Below are 18,112 nucleotides of genomic sequence, written 5' to 3'. Positions count from 1 at the left end.
TTGAGATTGCACCTCAGTATTCTTTGTCCTATAGCCTACTTGCCTTTAAAAGAGGAGTCTTCAAGTAATCAATCAAAAAACTCACGGGAAGGGCTTCCCTGGTGGCACAGTGGTTGGGGGTCCGCCTGCCAATGCAGGGGACATGGGTTCAATACCTGGTCTGGGAAGATCCCGCATGCTGCAGAGCAACTGAGTCCCATGCGCCACAGCTGCTGAGCCTGCGCTCTGGAGCCAGCGTGCCACAGCTGCTGAGCCTGAGTGACGCAACTGCTGAGGCCCATGCGCCTGGAGCCTGTGCCCTGCAACGGGAGGGGCTGCTGCGGTGAGCGGCCCGTGCACCGCGGCGAGGAGTGGCCCCCGCTCGCCGCAACTGGAGAAAGCCCACACGCAGCAGCGAAGACCCAACACAGCCAAAATTAAATAATTAAATAAATAAATAAATAAAAACAACTCACGGGGAATACATTTCTAGTACTGGAATTTCAGGAAAAAACAGGTCACTGGTGGATCAGGAGGTAGGCGTGGGTTTGATTGAAAATGGGCACACGGGAACTTTCAGGTTAATTAGGCTCTGAAAATATACTACTAGGTTAGGCTCTGGTTAACTTGTTTTCCCTGAGACCAGGCCTTGTTAAGAAGAACCGAATGCGCTGGCTTATTTCAAAATGGTTCCTTTTCTCTTCCCTCTGCAGGAAGCACAAAGTGGTTTTTTCCCGATATTTACTGTGAGAAACTGGCTGGCCTCCTAGGCGTAAATCTCACAATACTGTAGAGCATGACTCTTTTCACCCCCATTACCATAATCTTTGTTTAAATTCTTATCTTTTGCTTGAACTATTGCTAAAGTCTTAACTGGCCTCCCCATTTCCAATCTGTTTTCCAGTTTGTGTTGCCAGAAGATCTTTTAAAAGGAAAACTTGGTCATCTAATTTCTCACATTAGAAAACTTTGATGGTTCCCCATTGTTTACGTTACAGTAGAAGTCAAATTCCCTTGGTATTGCACACAAGACTCTTCATGAAGCAATACAATATTCTAGTCTCTCCGTCCAATACTCTTCACCATACCCCTTTCATCTGGGCAGGCTGATACCTGGTAGCCACAATCTCCTATGGGTCCTGCTGTTTTAGGTCTCCTGTTATTCCTGCTCCTATAATGACCTCCACCTCCTTGTCTATTTAAAGAAAACCTTATCATCATTTACACAAACATTACTTGTTTTCTGAAGGTTTTTCTCCCATCCCCCATCTTCCAGCACTGACAATTCCTTTAAAAATAGCCCCTATATATTTTTCATAGCATCTACAGTTTTTTGATTACACTTAACTGATGACACAAACTATATCTTATTGCATTTGAATCCCCAGTGCCTAGCACGGTACTTTGTGTATAAAGTGGCCATATGACTAGGTTTGTACCTGTTGACCTGGCTTAATTATTAACTGCACTCTCTTTTATTCTCAGAAGGGTCTTGTTTGGCAGATAAGCAATATATGGCCACCCTCCACATGGTATACGCCTGGTAAATATTTGAATGGATGAAGGAGCCTTCGTTTTCAGAGCATCTGAGCACTTACTACTATACAATAAATATAGGAAGAATTTTAAAAAAATTTTAAGTTAGTTTCTTACGATGTTTTTTGCCTTAGCTTGACTACCGCTGATTTAACTTTGCTTTAATTTACCTCGGGCAACACCGCGCTCAATTGCCTCCTGGACTCGCAGCATGGTTTCAGACTTTGCTGTAACTTGTCTCATTTTGTAATCATCAGCCACATTTCCTGATGCCAGTCTTTCAAAAGGTCAATAAATTAATAAAAACCAGATAGCCCGCAGTGGAGGCTGATATGTAAAAACAAAAGGTGTCAGAATCACCACCTAACTCTCAGAAATACTGCCTTCACGTCTACTTCGTCACAGCGGGCGCCAAGCATCTGTTTTGCCCAAGACAAAAATGGCCTCCGTCAGAGTCAATTCCCTTTCCTTTGCGGACCAATCGAAACCTAGCATTCAGGGCACCCAGTGTCCTCACTTCCGTCTCAGCTGCCAGGATCTCTAATTCTCTTAGCGAGTCCGGACCGGTCGCCTCCAACTCGGAAGGGCTTCGGCGGTTGGGGCGGCCAGGCACGCAGGCGGCGGGCGGGATGAGCGCGGCGCGTGGCGGAGCGGTGCGGACGCTGCGGGTGCCAGGCCGCCACGGCTATGCAGCCGAGTTTTCCCCGTACTTGCCGGGCCGCCTGGCCTGCGCCACCGCGCAGCACTACGGCATCGCGGGTGAGGCCGGGCCGCGCTGAGCCGCCGGGGCGGGGGCGGGTTCCAGCTGAGCTCCAGCTCCCTCTGGTGGTCCAAAAGCACTTCCGACAGTAGACGGCGCCAGAAAAGAACACCAGGGGAAGCAGAGGAGGAACGCCTGGCTCCCTGACCGCCTTTGTCCAGTGTGGGGAGTTGGTTTAGAGTCGAGTCCATCATCTTTTCCAGTTACAGTGCGGAAGTAGCGTGTGGAAGATGCCTAGTGCCCCTAGTTCTTATGCCTTAGAGCGCACCGACACCATCGCCCCTAGTGACACACACCCCTCCAGGTACACGTGGCCCTGCGTAGAGCGGGCTGAACCTGTGGGGCCCCTTCTACCGGTCCGACGGGACCAACAGCTCTTGGAAGACGGTCTGCAGGGCCACCCCAGTACCCACTAATTGGACCACATTCCCCACAGGCTGCATTCCGGCTGTGCGTCTTAAGGATGCTCCTGAGCAGACGCCAGGAGTTTCCCCGCAAGTGCCAACACGAAATTGTTCACGTTCTTTTCTCGCTTTTTATTGTCTCCGGAGGAATACAAACATTTGCAGGCAGTTAAGAGGTTCAGGTTAATGGTCTCTGGTCCTGGACTAGGTTGAAAGGCGGGGTTCTATTCTTGACTTACGGGCTTTCTTTTAATTCATCTCGTAGCTGTTGTATACGCACTGAAGGTCTATGAAAAAATTCATTGCATAATGTCAGCTCTCGACAGTATTTTTTGTTGGGTCCTACAGTGATTTAGTGATTTCTAAAACTGAGAGGGAGAGAAATATTTGCCTTAATATTTTCACCATTAGCTTTTAGTGGTTGCAAATTCAGGTTTACAATACTTGCCTACCATTTAGGTTGAAGACTCGTGAGTTTGTAATGATATTTTAAATTAGATCCTTAAAAAAAAGTCTTAAGAGGAATTGATATTTTTTTAAGTCAGTCATATTTAGTAGTTTTCTTTCCTTCAACCCAATAACAAATATAACTTTTAAAATATGCTGATCCTTTAGTAAAATAATTCCTCTTTGGTAGTTAATGATATGTTGTGTTCAGCATTTTACCACCAAGTACGTGGTGAGTTCCAGTAGGCATTTTGTTTTAAAATTCCATGCTGAATTTATTTTATTTTATTTTTTAAAGTATGAAACCAGTACTCTTTATTTATTTTATTTATTTTTTAAAAAATAAATTTATTTATTTATTTATTTTTGGCTGCGTTGGGTCTTCTTTGCTGTGCGTGGGCTTTCTTTAGTTGCACCAAGAGGGGGCTACTCTTTGTTGCGGTGCACAGGCTTCTCATTGCGGTGGCTTCTCTTGTGGAGCGTGGGCTCTAGGTGCACGGGCTGGGTAGTTGTGGCTTGCCGGCTCTAGAGCACAGGCTCAGTAGTTGTGGTGCACGGGCTTAGTTGTTCCGTGGCATGTGGGATCTTCCTGGACCAGGGACTGAACCAATGTCCCCTGCATTGGCAGGGAGATTCTTAACCAGTGTGCCACCAGGGAAGTCCCAGAAGGTATTGTAGATTTATTGTGAAGGCAGTGTGATGTAGAAGGTACACAATCCTTGGGGTCTGTTAGCCTGAGGTTTCTCACCTGTAAATAGGGATGATAACACCTGTTTGGGAGGTTTGTGTGCCTGTCAACCTGCCTGGCCATAGAGTATGCACTTAAATATCTCTCCCCTGTTAGAGCTGTGTCTGGATTCCAAGCATAGGTGAGATGGTAAGCTTAATATTTAATTAAGCACAATGTAGAGAGAGAGACAGAAATGGAGAGCACGGTCCTGATCATTTTGTATACATGGCCTCAAGTAACTTGAAATTTGTGACTGTAAAATTAGGTACTCAGTACTTGATACCTCTTTGCCTTGACATGGTCCCCCAGCGGGTTCAACAGCATGACCTCAGCAATTTTCTCCTTAGGCTGTGGAACCCTGCTAATACTGGATCAAAATGAATCTGGGCTTAGGCTTTTTAGAAGGTAAGATGACTCTAACTATTAAACTTATACGTGTTCTCTGTTGCTTTTAAGACCTTAATAGAATTAGTTTTGAATCTTTGTGATCAATAAGATGTTTTAATTTGCCGTATAAAAGAACCTTCAGGATTTGCATAGTATAGAGCTTATTTTTGCCATGAACTTGTGATTATGTCACTTTTCTTCTAAAGCTCTTGTCTCTTAGCATTCACTTATACATTGTAAAACTTAAACATAAAAAACTGTGAGCTCGTTGGTATACTGTTTGACATTCCTATCTTTGCTTTCTTCTTAATGTACTTTAGCTTTACTCATTCAGGAACTAATTATCCATTTTGTGGATTATCGCTTCTTTCCCTTTCTTCTTTCCATGCCTGTCTTGTCTGTGTGACTGTTAGACTCATTAACGTCTCCATCAGAGTTAGTCAAGGGTAGAGAAAGGAAAGGAAATTTCATCAGAAATAACTGCCTGCTGATAGCTCAGGTGAAAGATTTATGGGAAACACTGAAATTATTGATCTAAATTAGTACTTTCAAGTGCTTGTTCTTCCCTCCTATGAAACACAGAAAGCAGTGAGCACCCAGGTGTGGCAGCATGTCCTCATGTAAATGGTATTTCTAGTTGGGAGCCCTGATTTTAACCTAGCTGTGCAGTTTTCTGGCTGTGTGACTAGGCTGTTCTTTTAAGCTCTCTGAAGTTGTTTCTGAATCTGGCAAGTGCCTGCTCTACGAATCTCCCATATTTGTGAAGACCACGTGAGATAATGTGTGTTAAAATAGGTGATAAACTGTAAAAAAAAAAAAAAAAAAAGCAATGATTGTTATTTTATGTTCAGCTGCCTATGTAACTAGATTTTTTTGTTTTAATTTTCCTGGTGTAGCTTTGACTGGAACGATGGTTTGTTTGACGTGACCTGGAGTGAGAATAATGAGCATATCCTGGTCACCTGTAGTGGTGATGGCTCGTTACAGCTCTGGGACACCGCCAGAGCCACAGGGCCACTGCAGGTCTACAAGGAACACACTCAGGAGGTAGGAAGGGAATCTTTCTGGGCTGATTGTTTTTCTTTGGTTGAAATCCATTTGGGGGTGGAAACATGGGGGGATGTCTTCAGGGGACAAGAAGTTTAAGCTTTAGTGTTTCTTGTACATGTGTACATGTTAGATGTCACTTGTTATTTGATTCTTCAAACATAAAGTACCTTTTAGCCTAAGGAGCTGGGAAAGAAGAAAAGGTCAGGCTTCTCATTAGTCAGTAAAAACGCCTCCGGTAGGAAATATACCGTGGCACCGGTTCCTCCAGAGGCGCATGGCTTTCTTTACGCTGTAAGGAAGGATATGCCTCCGTACGCTGCCTTAAGATAGAGGTAGGTGGACTTTTCACAGAGACATCATAAGATTGCCTTTAGGACTTCACTATGATTCCTAAGGATTTTCAGAATATATGGAAGCAAGAGCTTGAAATACTGACTATAAGGCAGAGCTTACCAAAGAAGTTTAAAAACTAAATCTCTTACACGTGCTAGATATTGTGTGTGTGTATGGGTAGCAAAGAGAATAGTTTGGCCTTCAGTCATATTAAAATACGTATATACTTTTCATGAACATGATGGTAAAGACATTCTCTTTTGGTGTTTTACCTTAAATGTTTTAAGAATTTTCTCAAGGTAGCAATAGATGCTTCAAATGAAAACTTGCAAATTTACTTTCAAATTTGTGCCTGGCTCACGGAAAGACCTCAGTAAATGCTTATTAGGTGCAAGAATGTTAGTCTTTTGTAATAATAGACTGGTTATGTGAGGATTCTAGACATCATTTTTATAGTTCTAGCTATTAAAAATGAATATCTCTAAGATCTGACTGAAAATAATAGAAAATTTTAGTTCCTCCATATTATTGTAAAGGAGACTCTTTGAATAAATGTAGTTATAAATGATCGTGTTTTCATAGAACCACTGAATACCAAGACAACTTTGGTAAAGGAGGAACTCTAGTTTCAGCATGGTCAATGCAAAAATCCCCACGAAGCAGCATGTCCAAAATTCAGACATTTTCGTGGTACCTTCATGATTTTTGCCATTTTCTTATACCACTTAGATTATGATTAACTTAATGTTTTTCTTTCTTTTTTAAAAATATTTTTCCTCTCAAAAGTTTTCTTTCTTTTTCTTAAATCTTTGGGCCTTGTATTGCTTATCTATATAAATTCTAGGGCTGTAGCTAACAAATCGTAAAATAATATATCCAGTTTTATTAAATGGTAGATACTGATTTAACGTGTTTCTTTAAATGAACTTTACATAGTTATTTCACTTATTCTAAAACAGCGCATATTCATGAAACCATGGAATTGATAGCTTAGTATGTACATTTATTTCATGTATGGTAAAATAAATATATAACGAGTAAAATAAAATGTATGTACCAGTTAAAATCATCTCTCGTACAACCAATGGTGTTTGTACTGCTACTACTCTGGAAAATACTGTTTGACAATGTTCCGTGTGATGGTCACGCAGTCTTTGCTTCTGCTCATTGAAAGTGAATTTCACTGTCTCATGTGATAACTTATTTGACTTTTTGATTGCTCTATTGGTTAGATAATTGCTCTCTTAGGCCTAAATCTACCTTCAATATCAACGAACCGTTGCTTCAGATTCCTTTCTCTGACATGGTGAGACCAAGTGCAGTCCCTCTTTTCCAGGAGAATCCTTGAAAATAGCTGTCATGCCCCCTGTAAGTCTTCCCTCTTCCAGACTGTACACTTGTAATTCCTTCGACCTGTCCTCAGGTTACACGGTCTCTATATCTTTCTCCGTCCTGGTAAACTCCTTTGGGTGATCTCTTGTTTTACACTGTTGCCTTTAATGTTGTAAAACCTAATTTATTCCAGAAATGTGTTTATTAGTGCTGAGCTTTATATGACTTCGCCACCATGATCTTGAGCCTCTGTTTCTAATAATATTACCTAACATGGCTGTGCATTTTCCTCAGCCACGTTGTAGTGCTGGGTTACTTTCAGTCCACTTGTAAAGATCTTTGTACTATTGTTAAGCCAGTGGTTTACATCATTCTATAATTATGTAACTGGTTTTTTTGAACTGAAGACTTATTTTATTGTTTGTTTTTTCAGACTGTTGTTCTAGGTTGTCCTTCCTCATTTTCTTGTCAAATGCAATTTTTTTTTTTTTGCGGTATGTGGGCCTCTCACTGTTGTGGCCTCTCCCGTTGCGGAGCACAGGCTCCGGACGCGCAGGCTCAACGGCCATGGCTCACGGGCCCAGCCGCTCTGCGGCATGTGGGATCTTCCCGGACCGGGACACGAACCCGTGTCCCCTGCATCAGCAGGCGGGCTCTCAACCACTGCGCCACCAGGGAAGCCCTCAAATGCAATTTTTGATAAGCATTTTGTGTCAGTTAGATGCCTTGGCTGTTACCATAAGAGAAAACCAAACTAAAAGTGCTTTCAACGATCTGAGTTTTTTATTTCACATAACCAAGGATATGGAGCTGGGAATGGGTCCAAGTTTGTTTAATTTAGTCTTGGCAATGTCATCAGATACCCGGGTTTCTCCTGCCTTTCCGCTCTGCTGTCCTCGGTGGGTTTCTTTCTTCTAACGCTCCATAGAATTCCAGTTATCATCTCATCACATGCCCAGTCGTAACTCTGTCACTTGTGAGGGAAACAAGTCACCACTCGTACTTTCATCTAAGTAAGATTCACCCCTGGGATGAGGAAAGGACAGAGCTTTTCCTGAAGGGCAAAACTGGGGTTCTGTGGGGAAGGAGAAAGGGAGATTGGTGGTTGGGGAGTCCCCATCACTGTGTGCCACAATATTACTTCTTGTCTTTCTCACGATTGTTAGTAAAAGTCGAACCACACCAAGGCGGATGACGAGTAGAGAACTGTAGGACCCTCAGAAAGGTTGTCCTCCGTGAGATTGTTAAAGAATTTCTGGTGATCAATCTAAAGCTCAGTGTTATAATACCAAACATTTGGCATTTTTCATTAAAGAGAAATACAGCATTTATTTAAAGTTTGTCTCTTATGCCAAATATGCAGAAACACTTTTAAGGTGTTTGATTTAAGGTCAAATAGAGTTTTGAGGAGCAAATAAATATTTGTTGAATATTCAACAAATAGTGTTGAATAAAGTCCAACAGTCAGTTTTCAGATAGTCAGACAAGTACTTACTGAAGCAAAAAGGAAAATTCCAAGACCTAGATATATTTTAGGCCTTAAGGAATAAAGGTCCTGGTGAAATGAAAGAAAGAAAAACATGGAAAGTTTCCCTTTGCATGGCTTCTAAACTTAGCATCAAAGCAGGAATCGGATTCTTCTCTGTATTATTTAACTGCAGAGGCCATTATGTCTTTTGAGCCCCATAAAATGCCTTCAGCTTAGCCTGCTGCTGAATATATAATAAGAATGGAAGAATAAGAAGATTTTAAAAAGTTCAGCAAGAAGGAGAAAAAAGAGAGTAATTGAGAATTTTGTTTCTGACTTCATGGCTTATAGCACTGTGCTATTGAGAGTGAGTTAAAAGTGACTTTAAAGATGACAGACTCAGTTTAATATTCATTTCAGCATCTAATTCTCAGTGTTGTTATTACAGTTTTTAAAAAATAGTTAAAATTTGTCTTCATTGTCAAATAGTGAGGCTTATCAGTTTGCTGAAAAATTTTAAAAGATATTTGATCCATTTAAAGTTTTTGATCATGAATTTATAAATAAAGGTAAAGAATCAAGGCATTTATCCTGCTTTTCCTGTATGAATTTCACTGTGGGGTAATCAAATCGTTGGTGCAGAAATTTTCTTGTCATAGAATTCTACCTAGTAAATGTAGAAGGGATAATAGAATTAGAAAATCACCATTTAGTAGCCCCTAATGAAATAATGACCCTAGGCAGGGGTTATCTGTGGATGCTAAAACCATTAATTTAAAAGTGATCCATCTTATGAACAATCTTAGGATCACTAAAAGTGGATCAACTGGAAATTACACACCTCCTAATACAATAGAAAGCTAAAAAAAAGATTGAACTGAATCAAATCAAGCCTCTAGATCTAACTTCCAATTTTAAGAAAATAGGAAGGGTAGAGGAAAAAGTTGCACACCACCATGAGGAAACAATTAGCCAAATCCAGAATGTATTTAGAACATTCCATAGGACCAGTAACTTTGTTTCTTCAACAAGTAAATGTCGTTGGTGGGGTAGGGGGACCTGAACCAAGGTGGGAAAGGGAACTTTCCTAGATTAGAAATAACTTAAGAGACATAACAGCTAAGTATAAAATATGGATTTTGTTTGGATCCTATTCAGATAAACCAACTATAAAAGGACGTTTCTGAGACAATCAGGGAAATATGAATATGGGCTGAGTATTAGATGATGTTAGGAACTGTTGTTAATCTAAGATGTGAAAATGGCCTTGTGCTCATGTAAAAGGTGAAGACATTCTTTCTCCTGAAGTATTTGTGAGTGAAATGGTCTGATGTTAAAATACTCCAGTAAGTAATGGAACAGATGAGACAGGATGGGTAAAATATTGACAATTATGGAAGGTATGTGATGGATACCTGGGGATTTATTATGCTATTCTCTCTACTCTTATGTGCATTTTAATATATCTATAATGAAAAAAAAATTAAGTTTCACATTAAAAGAAATATGTAGCGCTTTTTTTTTTTAACTTTTTTTTGTTTTTCTTTTTTTTTTTTTTTTTTTTTTTTTTTTTTTTTTTTGTGGTACGTGGGCCTCTCACTGTTGCGGCCTCTCCCGTTGCAGAGGACAGGCTCCAGATGCACAGGCCCAGTGGCCATGGCCCACGGTCCCAGCCGCTCCGCGGCATGTGGGATCTTCCCAGACTGGGGCACGAACCTGCATCCCCTGCATCGGCAGGCGGACTCCCAACCACTGCGCCACCGGGGAAGCCCTGTAGCCCTTTCTAACCGCTCAGTAATTAAAAGTCAGTGTCCCTTTCCTTTGTATTGATACAGATAAGTAGGAACATTCTGGACACAGTTTTTTATTTGATGATTTTTAATTAAATAGACCAACTTAAAAAGGGCAACACTGTACAGTAGATTAAAAATGAGCTCTTTGGGAATTGGATTCAGTAATAAAATTTGTCCTCCTCAAACTGTGGTTCTGATGAAGTTCAGATTTCATAAAGCAGCACAAAATAGTCTTCAGTGTTTTTCTTTTTTCTTTGTGTAGTTTCCCAATTAATTTTCTTCAATTTTCTTTCTACCAAGAGTAATTTCATTAAGATAGGCCTTTAGAGGACCCTGCTTTTAAAGCATAGCTGCATATCTCTCTTCTTTTTATATTTCCCGTGTCCACTATTTGAGTGCGAGTGGAGGGGGGAATTGGGAATAGGGAAAAAATGTAAGAGTAGACTAATGTGAGATGTGCTTTCTAGTCTTCCGCCCTTGTTATTATTTTCTAGTCTTCTTACTTTACATTATTTTTCTTAGTAGTTTTTAAAAAATCACAACCTGAAATTGTGTATTTATACTTACAGCCTATCTTCCCTTGCTAAAGTATAAGACCCATGAAGGCTGGGGCTTTATCTGCCTTGTCTAACACTATACTCTCCCTCCCACATGCCTTGTTCATAGTAAGTGCTTAATAAATATGTATTGAATAGTTATGTGACTTGAGGTTGGGATAATGGAATCTAGTCATCCCTTTTCAGCTGTCTCCCAAACATCTCTCTGGTTGTAAACTTTTTTCAGGGCTTGAGGTTAATGCCCAAACCCTGTTCTTCCTAGACATTTCCACTTGACTGTCAGGCTGTCACCACAAACTCACTGTGTCTAAAATTACACATTATCTCCCTTCCTCCAGTCGTCCAGTTTTGTTAATGCCACTGTCACTGACAGTTCTGAGGCACAAAACCTTGGTGTTATCTTGCAGTTGTTCACTAGTCCTATAATCCCTAGGGTGCTTTATGTCCCCATTTATGTCTTTGGGGGAGTTTCTGGTCACTATTTTCACCTCTGCTTTCTGCTATTGACATTTTAACCAGCCCTCAGGGCCCTGCTAGGATACCTCTCTTCATCAAGCTGAATTTTCCATCCCTCCAGCTTTTGTATTTATGGTCTACAGTTTTCGTTTTTGTGTTTTAAGCACAATATCCTGGCTTATACTGTTAGTTTCTTTCCCATATCCTAGTATATTAAACACAGTAAAACAAACGAACAAAAAGTATATGTTGATTGAGTCACCTTTATTTCCTTCTTTTTTATCCCATTTTTAACCTCACCATGTATGCCCTGTGCTTGATTTTGTCCTAGACCCTGATTAATGCTTGCCACTTTGTTATGAGTCACATAGAAGAGCTGGCAGCAGCCCTGGTATCAGCATAGTTTTCTTAAGTCGTGTCTTTTGTTCTCACTGGGGCTGGGTTCTCTCTGAGCCCGCGGAGGCTCTTGCAGTTTTAAAAGGTGAGAAGTTGTCAGGTTTCAAGTCCTCTGTCATGTTGGAAATGTGTAGAGGTAGAGGAGTCTGAGCTAATGATGTTATCTTTTAATTGTATTTGTTCAGTTATCCTCTAAAATGAAAACAGTAGCTCTTTATAACTACTTAGCAACAGCACAGGTTGTGGAGATAAATTTGGTTGGTTAAATCATTTTAACTCAGTTTCTTGAGTGCCTGTTATATTGCAATGAGCATGAACAAGATGGTTTTGTTTATGATGGTTCTTCCAAAATATAGCAGGTGTGGCAGTTATTTAACACTAAATTTAGTAAAGCATGGTGAATGCTGAACTAGGAGTAGGTGTAAGATGCTGTCGGAGTGCACAGAAGGAAGCATCTGACTCCTCGATGCCTGAGGGGTTCATCAGGGGAGGCTTACTTCACAGAAGATTTAAAGGGGCTGGGTCTTGACAGATGAGCGGGGGTTCACCAAGTAGATAGATAGGTAGGGGCTTTAATATGGGTATGGATAATTCATGAAAACAAATTGCAATCAGTCTGGGCCCAAATGGAGCTCCAGTGAAGGGTGATACCAAAAAGGGCAGGGTTTTATTTCCTTAATATCACAGTCCAAGGTCACTGAAAAGTTCCATTTTAAAGCGCCGTCATGCAACATATTGTAGGGACAGCCTAGCATCATGATTAAAGGTGGACTCTGCGATTAGGCTGCCCAGGTTCAGACTTCAGCTCTGCAGCTTACCAGCTGTGGGAATTTGGACAAGTTACTTAACCTCTTTGGGCCTTGGCACGGTATCTACTGCACAGAAGTGAAGATGAAATGAGATAAAATACGTAAAGTGCTTATGACAACATCTGGCAAACAGTAGGTGCTCAATAAAGATTTCCTATTGTGGTTATTTTTGACTGTTCACATCAGCTTGGAGCAGAGGTTGGTCAGTTAGTACTCGTGGGCCAAAGCCAAATCCAGCCCACTCTGATTTGTAAAGCTTTATTGGAACACAGCCATGCCCATTTATTAAGTATCATCTATGGCTACTTTGTGCTCTACAAGCCTGAGTTTAGTAGTTGTGACAGAGACCAAATGGTCCATAATATATTTATTATGAATATAATAAATATATTAATATGGTTATTATATAAATATTTAAGGCCTAAAATATTTATATGGCCCTTTACAGAAGAAACTTGCTGAGCCCTGGCCTAGAGGGTAAAATCAACCTCTTTAGGTCTCAAGCTCTTCCCTGATTGCTTCCGAGCCTGCCTTTTTCCATCCATAACTGACAGATGGCTGCAGCAGCACTTTGGATTTTGCTGACCTTTCTGTATACTTTATGAGCTACTCTCTGTTGCTGGATCATGATTTCTTTAGTGTTCCAGCTGCTTTTCTCTCTTGTGCAAGAATATGGGCCGCAACAGGGCCAGAACTGGGTGGTGAAACACTCACCTTAGTACATAATTTAAGTACATAATTTAAGGGGGCCCCAAAAGCTCAGTAGTCAAGATAAATAATCTCTTAATGCAGTATTTAAAAAATCAAAATTAATGTAAGAAAAATCTACAATGAACAAAATAGCAAAGTTTTAAGTAAGAACATAATTCGTATTACTAATTATTTTTTGTTTTAAACTCAGGTTCCAACATGGCTAGGCATAGCACTAGGCAGCAGAGAACAGGGAATCCATACTTAAGCCACAACAAACCCCAGACAGTCATGCTTTCTGCATAAATATGGTAGAGTTTTTAGATTCAAAATAACCTGCTGGCTGGTCACATTTAATGGCATACTCAGGTCCATGGCAGGACTACTTTTGTAAAGTTTAATTATACACATATTTGGTTGAACTTAGCTTCCAGTAGTGATCTGTATATAATCCGTTGTATCAAATAACAGAATTAAAAGTATTTCCATAAGTTTTCATATAATTCATTTGAAGTGGTTTACTGAGAGCAGCATTGGATAACTAAAGCTGTTTACCAAGAGATCTGAAAGTATCACGTCATTCCGATAAGCTTTTTCAAAGAAAGGCCAGAAAGGGATATTAATTGAATTTTAATGCTTTCTGATAAACATTGACCTGGCAAGCTTTTTTAGATGACTAACTTTCTAATCTGCTCTGACATTTCTTCAGGGTGCTGCAAACAGTGATTTGTTGGTAGGTTTAAAAATATGTATAATTTGTTTTAGTGAAGAAGGTTTTGGAAATATTCTGTAGGATCCTGCTAAAGTAGAATGGAGTCTTATCTGTTAAGGGTAAGGCTGGAGGAACGGACAAGATGACCTTTCCCTTTCTCAGACACCATATTGAGATTTGCAGGACTTTATTTGATGTTTCAGCGAAGTGAATTAGTTGTTCTAACTGACTGTCACTGTTACAAACAGATAACTGTAATATTGAACTTGATGCTCTTTTGCATTCTAAATGACACTTTAAAATGTTTTTAGGTGTACAGTGTTGATTGGAGTCAAACCAGATGTGAACAGCTTGTGGTGTCTGGCTCGTGGGATCAAACTATCAAACTGGTATGTCCACATTACTGTATTTAAAACCAAATATTCCCTTCCTCAAAGCTTCCACTGAAGTTTTTTCTTTTCTGGAACATACTTCTGTTGCTTTTCAGTTAGGCAGTTAATTTTCTTTTCAAAAAACATACTAAAGCATTTAATAGAATTTAAAATTTTCTAATCTTCTAGCTGGAAACTAATAATTAGCTCAGTGTTGATTATTTTGGCCCCTTAAATACCATCTTGCTTTATATAAAAATAGACTTTTGGGCTTCCCTGGTGGCGCAGTGGTTGAGAGTCCGCCTGCCAATGCAGGGGACACTGGTTCGTGCCTTGGTCCGGGAGGATCCCACATGCTGCGAAGCGGCTGGGCCCGTGAGCCATGGCCGCTGAGCCTGCGCGTCTGGAGCCTGCGCTCCGCAACAGGAGAGGCCACAACAGTGAGAGGCCCGCGTACCGCAAAAAAAAAAAAAAAGACTTTAAAGAAATCCTTGAGATATATATGTATATTTTGTGTGTATATAGATACATATATATGGTAATATAAAGCATAATGAATTTGCCTCTGTTAAGTAATTGATCTATTCATTTATTTGTAGTGGGATCCAACTGTTGGAAAGTCTCTGTGCACCTTTAGAGGCCATGAAAGTGTCATTTATAGCACAATCTGGTCACCCCACATCCCTGGTTGCTTTGCTTCAGCCTCAGGTAAAGAATTCATTTACCAAGTGTTATTTGTAGGGAATGGTGGCCTCACTTTCCCCGGTAGGTGGCACTGTGTACCTTAGATTTGGAGAAGAAAAGAGACTACATTCCTATTTGAACTCGAGACTCTTTCATTCTTTCTCAGTCTCTAGGTAAGAATTAGCCCAGCCTGCTTCTAAACCTTTGACTTAACGTGTGCCTTTTTGGTGAGGTGAGAGGTAAGGGACAAAGTGAGGGCTTTGGCATCAGACTTGATTGAATTTGGAAACTCTCTTCAGTGGCCGATTGTGGGGCGTCAGGGTGATGTGATGGGTTTTCACATCAGTAATATGGGGCTAAGAATGTCTAACTTACGGGGTTGTTGTCAGCATGAAATAAGGAAACATGTAAAATGTCTAGCACACAGTCAACCTCCTTTGCTTGATATTTACCCTCTTTTTAGGGATAGTCTCTTTAATTCATTGCCACTAAGCCATAGCAAGAATATGTTTGGTATAATCTTTTTTCCTAACTGTTTACTTTTGATTCATGTCAGCAATTCTAAGATAAAGCGGATACTTACATTTATATGTCTCTATGTTTTTTGTAGAGAAAAGTCATTTTATAGAAATTTAAAATTACACTTTGTACTGTTTGCATAAGGATTTACAAATTTGGTTTGTTGGCCGATTCCTAAATCGTGTATAATCTGAACAATCTACTTTATATATAATTTGAAGAGAAACATTACACAGTTTCTCTGCAGTGCCATTTAAAACAGCTTGGTCCACCTGCCAAATGGTCATTTAAATAGCTGTCCTCATCTTCACTCGCCCCTGGCTGCTCTGGAGTGGGTCTCCCCTGGCCATTTACCTTCTTCTCACACCCTGTAACCCTGCCGTCACAGCTCTTGTACTTTTCTCCTCTTACCTTTTCTTTCTGCCAGTCTATCCTGTCACCCTTCTGTTGTCCTGACTTTACATGAACAAGTTCAGTGGAAGGGTCCTTCCATAAGGTGATGGGGAGTAGAAGCTGAGATAAGAAGAATAACACTCCCTTCTTCCCATGGTTAGAAGGTAGAATCATTCCCAGTGGGGAAACAGTATGTTGGAAGGCATTTAGAGGTTATATTCATGTGGTTAAGGATATAGAATATTAATTCTCAGTGATATTATATCTGTGATAATATCTGCCACAGTATGACTTATCATACTGTGAATTTTATAAGCACAACTATTAATGAATAAGTATGGTTAATTAATGATTAATTAATGATTAGTGGTCTGTCTTAGGCAGATCATAACCAGTTATAAATCTTTCAAAGTTGGGAACCAGTCTAGCTCGTTTTATTAGCTACTGAGCTGCTTTGCTTAGATGGCTTTATTTTTGGTTGGTTTATCAGAACAAAGGTTGAGTAACCGTTATAAGAATGTGTTAATTAATCATAAATATTTGTGGTGATTGACAAGATAATATCAGCTCTTTATTTCTTGCTTCTTTTATAACTTTCAAAAAATAAATTTATGAAGAGAAAACAGAAATGGTATCTCGATAATTCCTGTTTGAGCATATGCGTAGTAAAGAAATTTAAACAAAACAGAAACATGCCAAATAAAAGTAAGTGCTCAATCCCCTCCTCCTATAGAACCACTGTTAACATTTACTTGTATTCCTCCATAAAAATTCTTATGCTCATTCCAGAATATATGTTCAAAAAATTAAAAGTATTAATGGGGAATATTCTTCAGGAAAAAGTCAGATATCTTTAAAGGCTGAATTTGCTTAGTGATGTTAGGTTTTACATGCTTATAGGTGTAAAACTTTTGTTGTTGTTGAAATTGTACAGGAAAATAATTTTGCAGTTTTGAGTCAGAAAATCTCCTGTCCCAAATTCATTTTCCCCACTGAAAACATTGTTATTATAAAACAATTTTTGATTGTGGAGATTTCTTAGTAGCTGTAGTCCAGTATTACAGCTGAATTGAGTGAATCATACCACCATTCAGAAAGAGTTCTTAGACTATAGGTTTGAATACACTTGATGGAAGAGAACATCTCCCAATTATATATTATGAATTATACATATGCATTTATATTATATATTTAAGTTTATAAAATTAAAACAAATCTAAAGTAGAAAAAGAGGTACAACAGGTTTCTTTTATTTGATATACCACCAATAAACATTTGTCTAAAGAAAGATTTCTGATACTATTTCCTTCCTAAAAGCTCTGATACCTTAAAATATATTGCTTCACTTTTCTTTTAGATAATTTGTATAATGTATTGAGTGCCATTAAAGCTGTAAAAAGCGTAGAAATAAAACAAAGGTGAGCAATTTAATTGGCGTAAGCAAGGGCAGAGTTTCTTTTCTAAGGCTGCCTTTTTGAGTCACTTTCATCTGCCTCAGAAGACACATACTGGGAAGGGGAAACTGGTATCTGCTCAGGGTATTCCAGTGTAAGGAATGATTCAGTTAGACCATTTGGGAAAATGTATGCATAAATATAATCTATATGACACTTGTTATTTTCCAATGTGTTTATTTCAGGGCAGCAACACCTTATAGATTAGACAAAACAATAACAACTTTCCCGGTCTAGATGATGTCAGTTTATTCTGATAATGAGAATGCTGATAGTGTCAAGGTAACAGTTATTTTAAGGTTTGGACCTTGAAATGGTGAATGGATGTGTCTCCTCCATCTGTTAGAGGTTTGCCAATTCCATGAATGAAAAATTACAACTAATTGTTGTTTTGATTTGTGTATTTGATTACTAGGACTAGTGAACACATTCAGTATGTCAACTGGCTGCCGTAGTTGTTCTTTTGTGAGTCACCTGTTCATGTCTTTGGCCTGTTTTGCTACTGAGAGCTGTTTGTTGTTGTTTTTCTGTATTGATGTATGAGCTCTTTTTATTTTTGCAATACGCGGGCCTCTCACTGTTGTGGCCTCTCCTGTCGCGGAGCACAGGCTCCGGACACGCAGGCTCAGCAGCCATGGCTCGCGGGCCCAGCCGCTCCGTGGCATGTGGGATCTTCCTGGACTGCGGCATGAACCCATGTCCCCTGCATCGGCAGGTGGACTCTCAACAACTGCACCACCAGGGAAGCCCTGAGCTCTTTTTATATTTAGGAATTAGTTCTCTGTATCTTACGTCTGTTACAAATATTTTCCCAATTTTTTTCTGTCCTTTAACCTATTTATTTTAATTTTT

The 18,112-nt window shown here is 39.8% G+C and overlaps 1 protein-coding gene across 2 annotated transcripts in view; it reads left to right on the top strand.

Moving 5' to 3' along the window:
* Positions 1 to 2,053: 2,053 nt before the first annotated feature.
* PEX7 (peroxisomal biogenesis factor 7) overlaps positions 2,054 to 18,112 on the top strand; it is an 88,959-nt gene continuing 72,900 nt past the window's right edge. For both annotated transcript variants that reach the window (XM_024759106.1, XM_024759107.1), the window contains exons 1-5: positions 2,054 to 2,274; positions 4,204 to 4,261; positions 5,140 to 5,290; positions 14,151 to 14,228; positions 14,810 to 14,918. In XM_024759106.1, coding sequence (XP_024614874.1) covers positions 2,145 to 2,274; positions 4,204 to 4,261; positions 5,140 to 5,290; positions 14,151 to 14,228; positions 14,810 to 14,918 — 526 coding nt within the window. In that variant the 5' untranslated portion in view covers positions 2,054 to 2,144. The remainder of the gene's footprint in view (positions 2,275 to 4,203; positions 4,262 to 5,139; positions 5,291 to 14,150; positions 14,229 to 14,809; positions 14,919 to 18,112) is intronic.

This window comes from Neophocaena asiaeorientalis, unplaced genomic scaffold (genome assembly GCF_003031525.2).
Source record: "Neophocaena asiaeorientalis asiaeorientalis breed wild unplaced genomic scaffold, Neophocaena_asiaeorientalis_V1.1 scaffold5, whole genome shotgun sequence".
NCBI lineage: Eukaryota > Metazoa > Chordata > Mammalia > Artiodactyla > Phocoenidae > Neophocaena > Neophocaena asiaeorientalis.
Note: the sequence above shows the minus strand (reverse complement) of the source record. Positions and strands in the feature narration are given on the sequence as shown.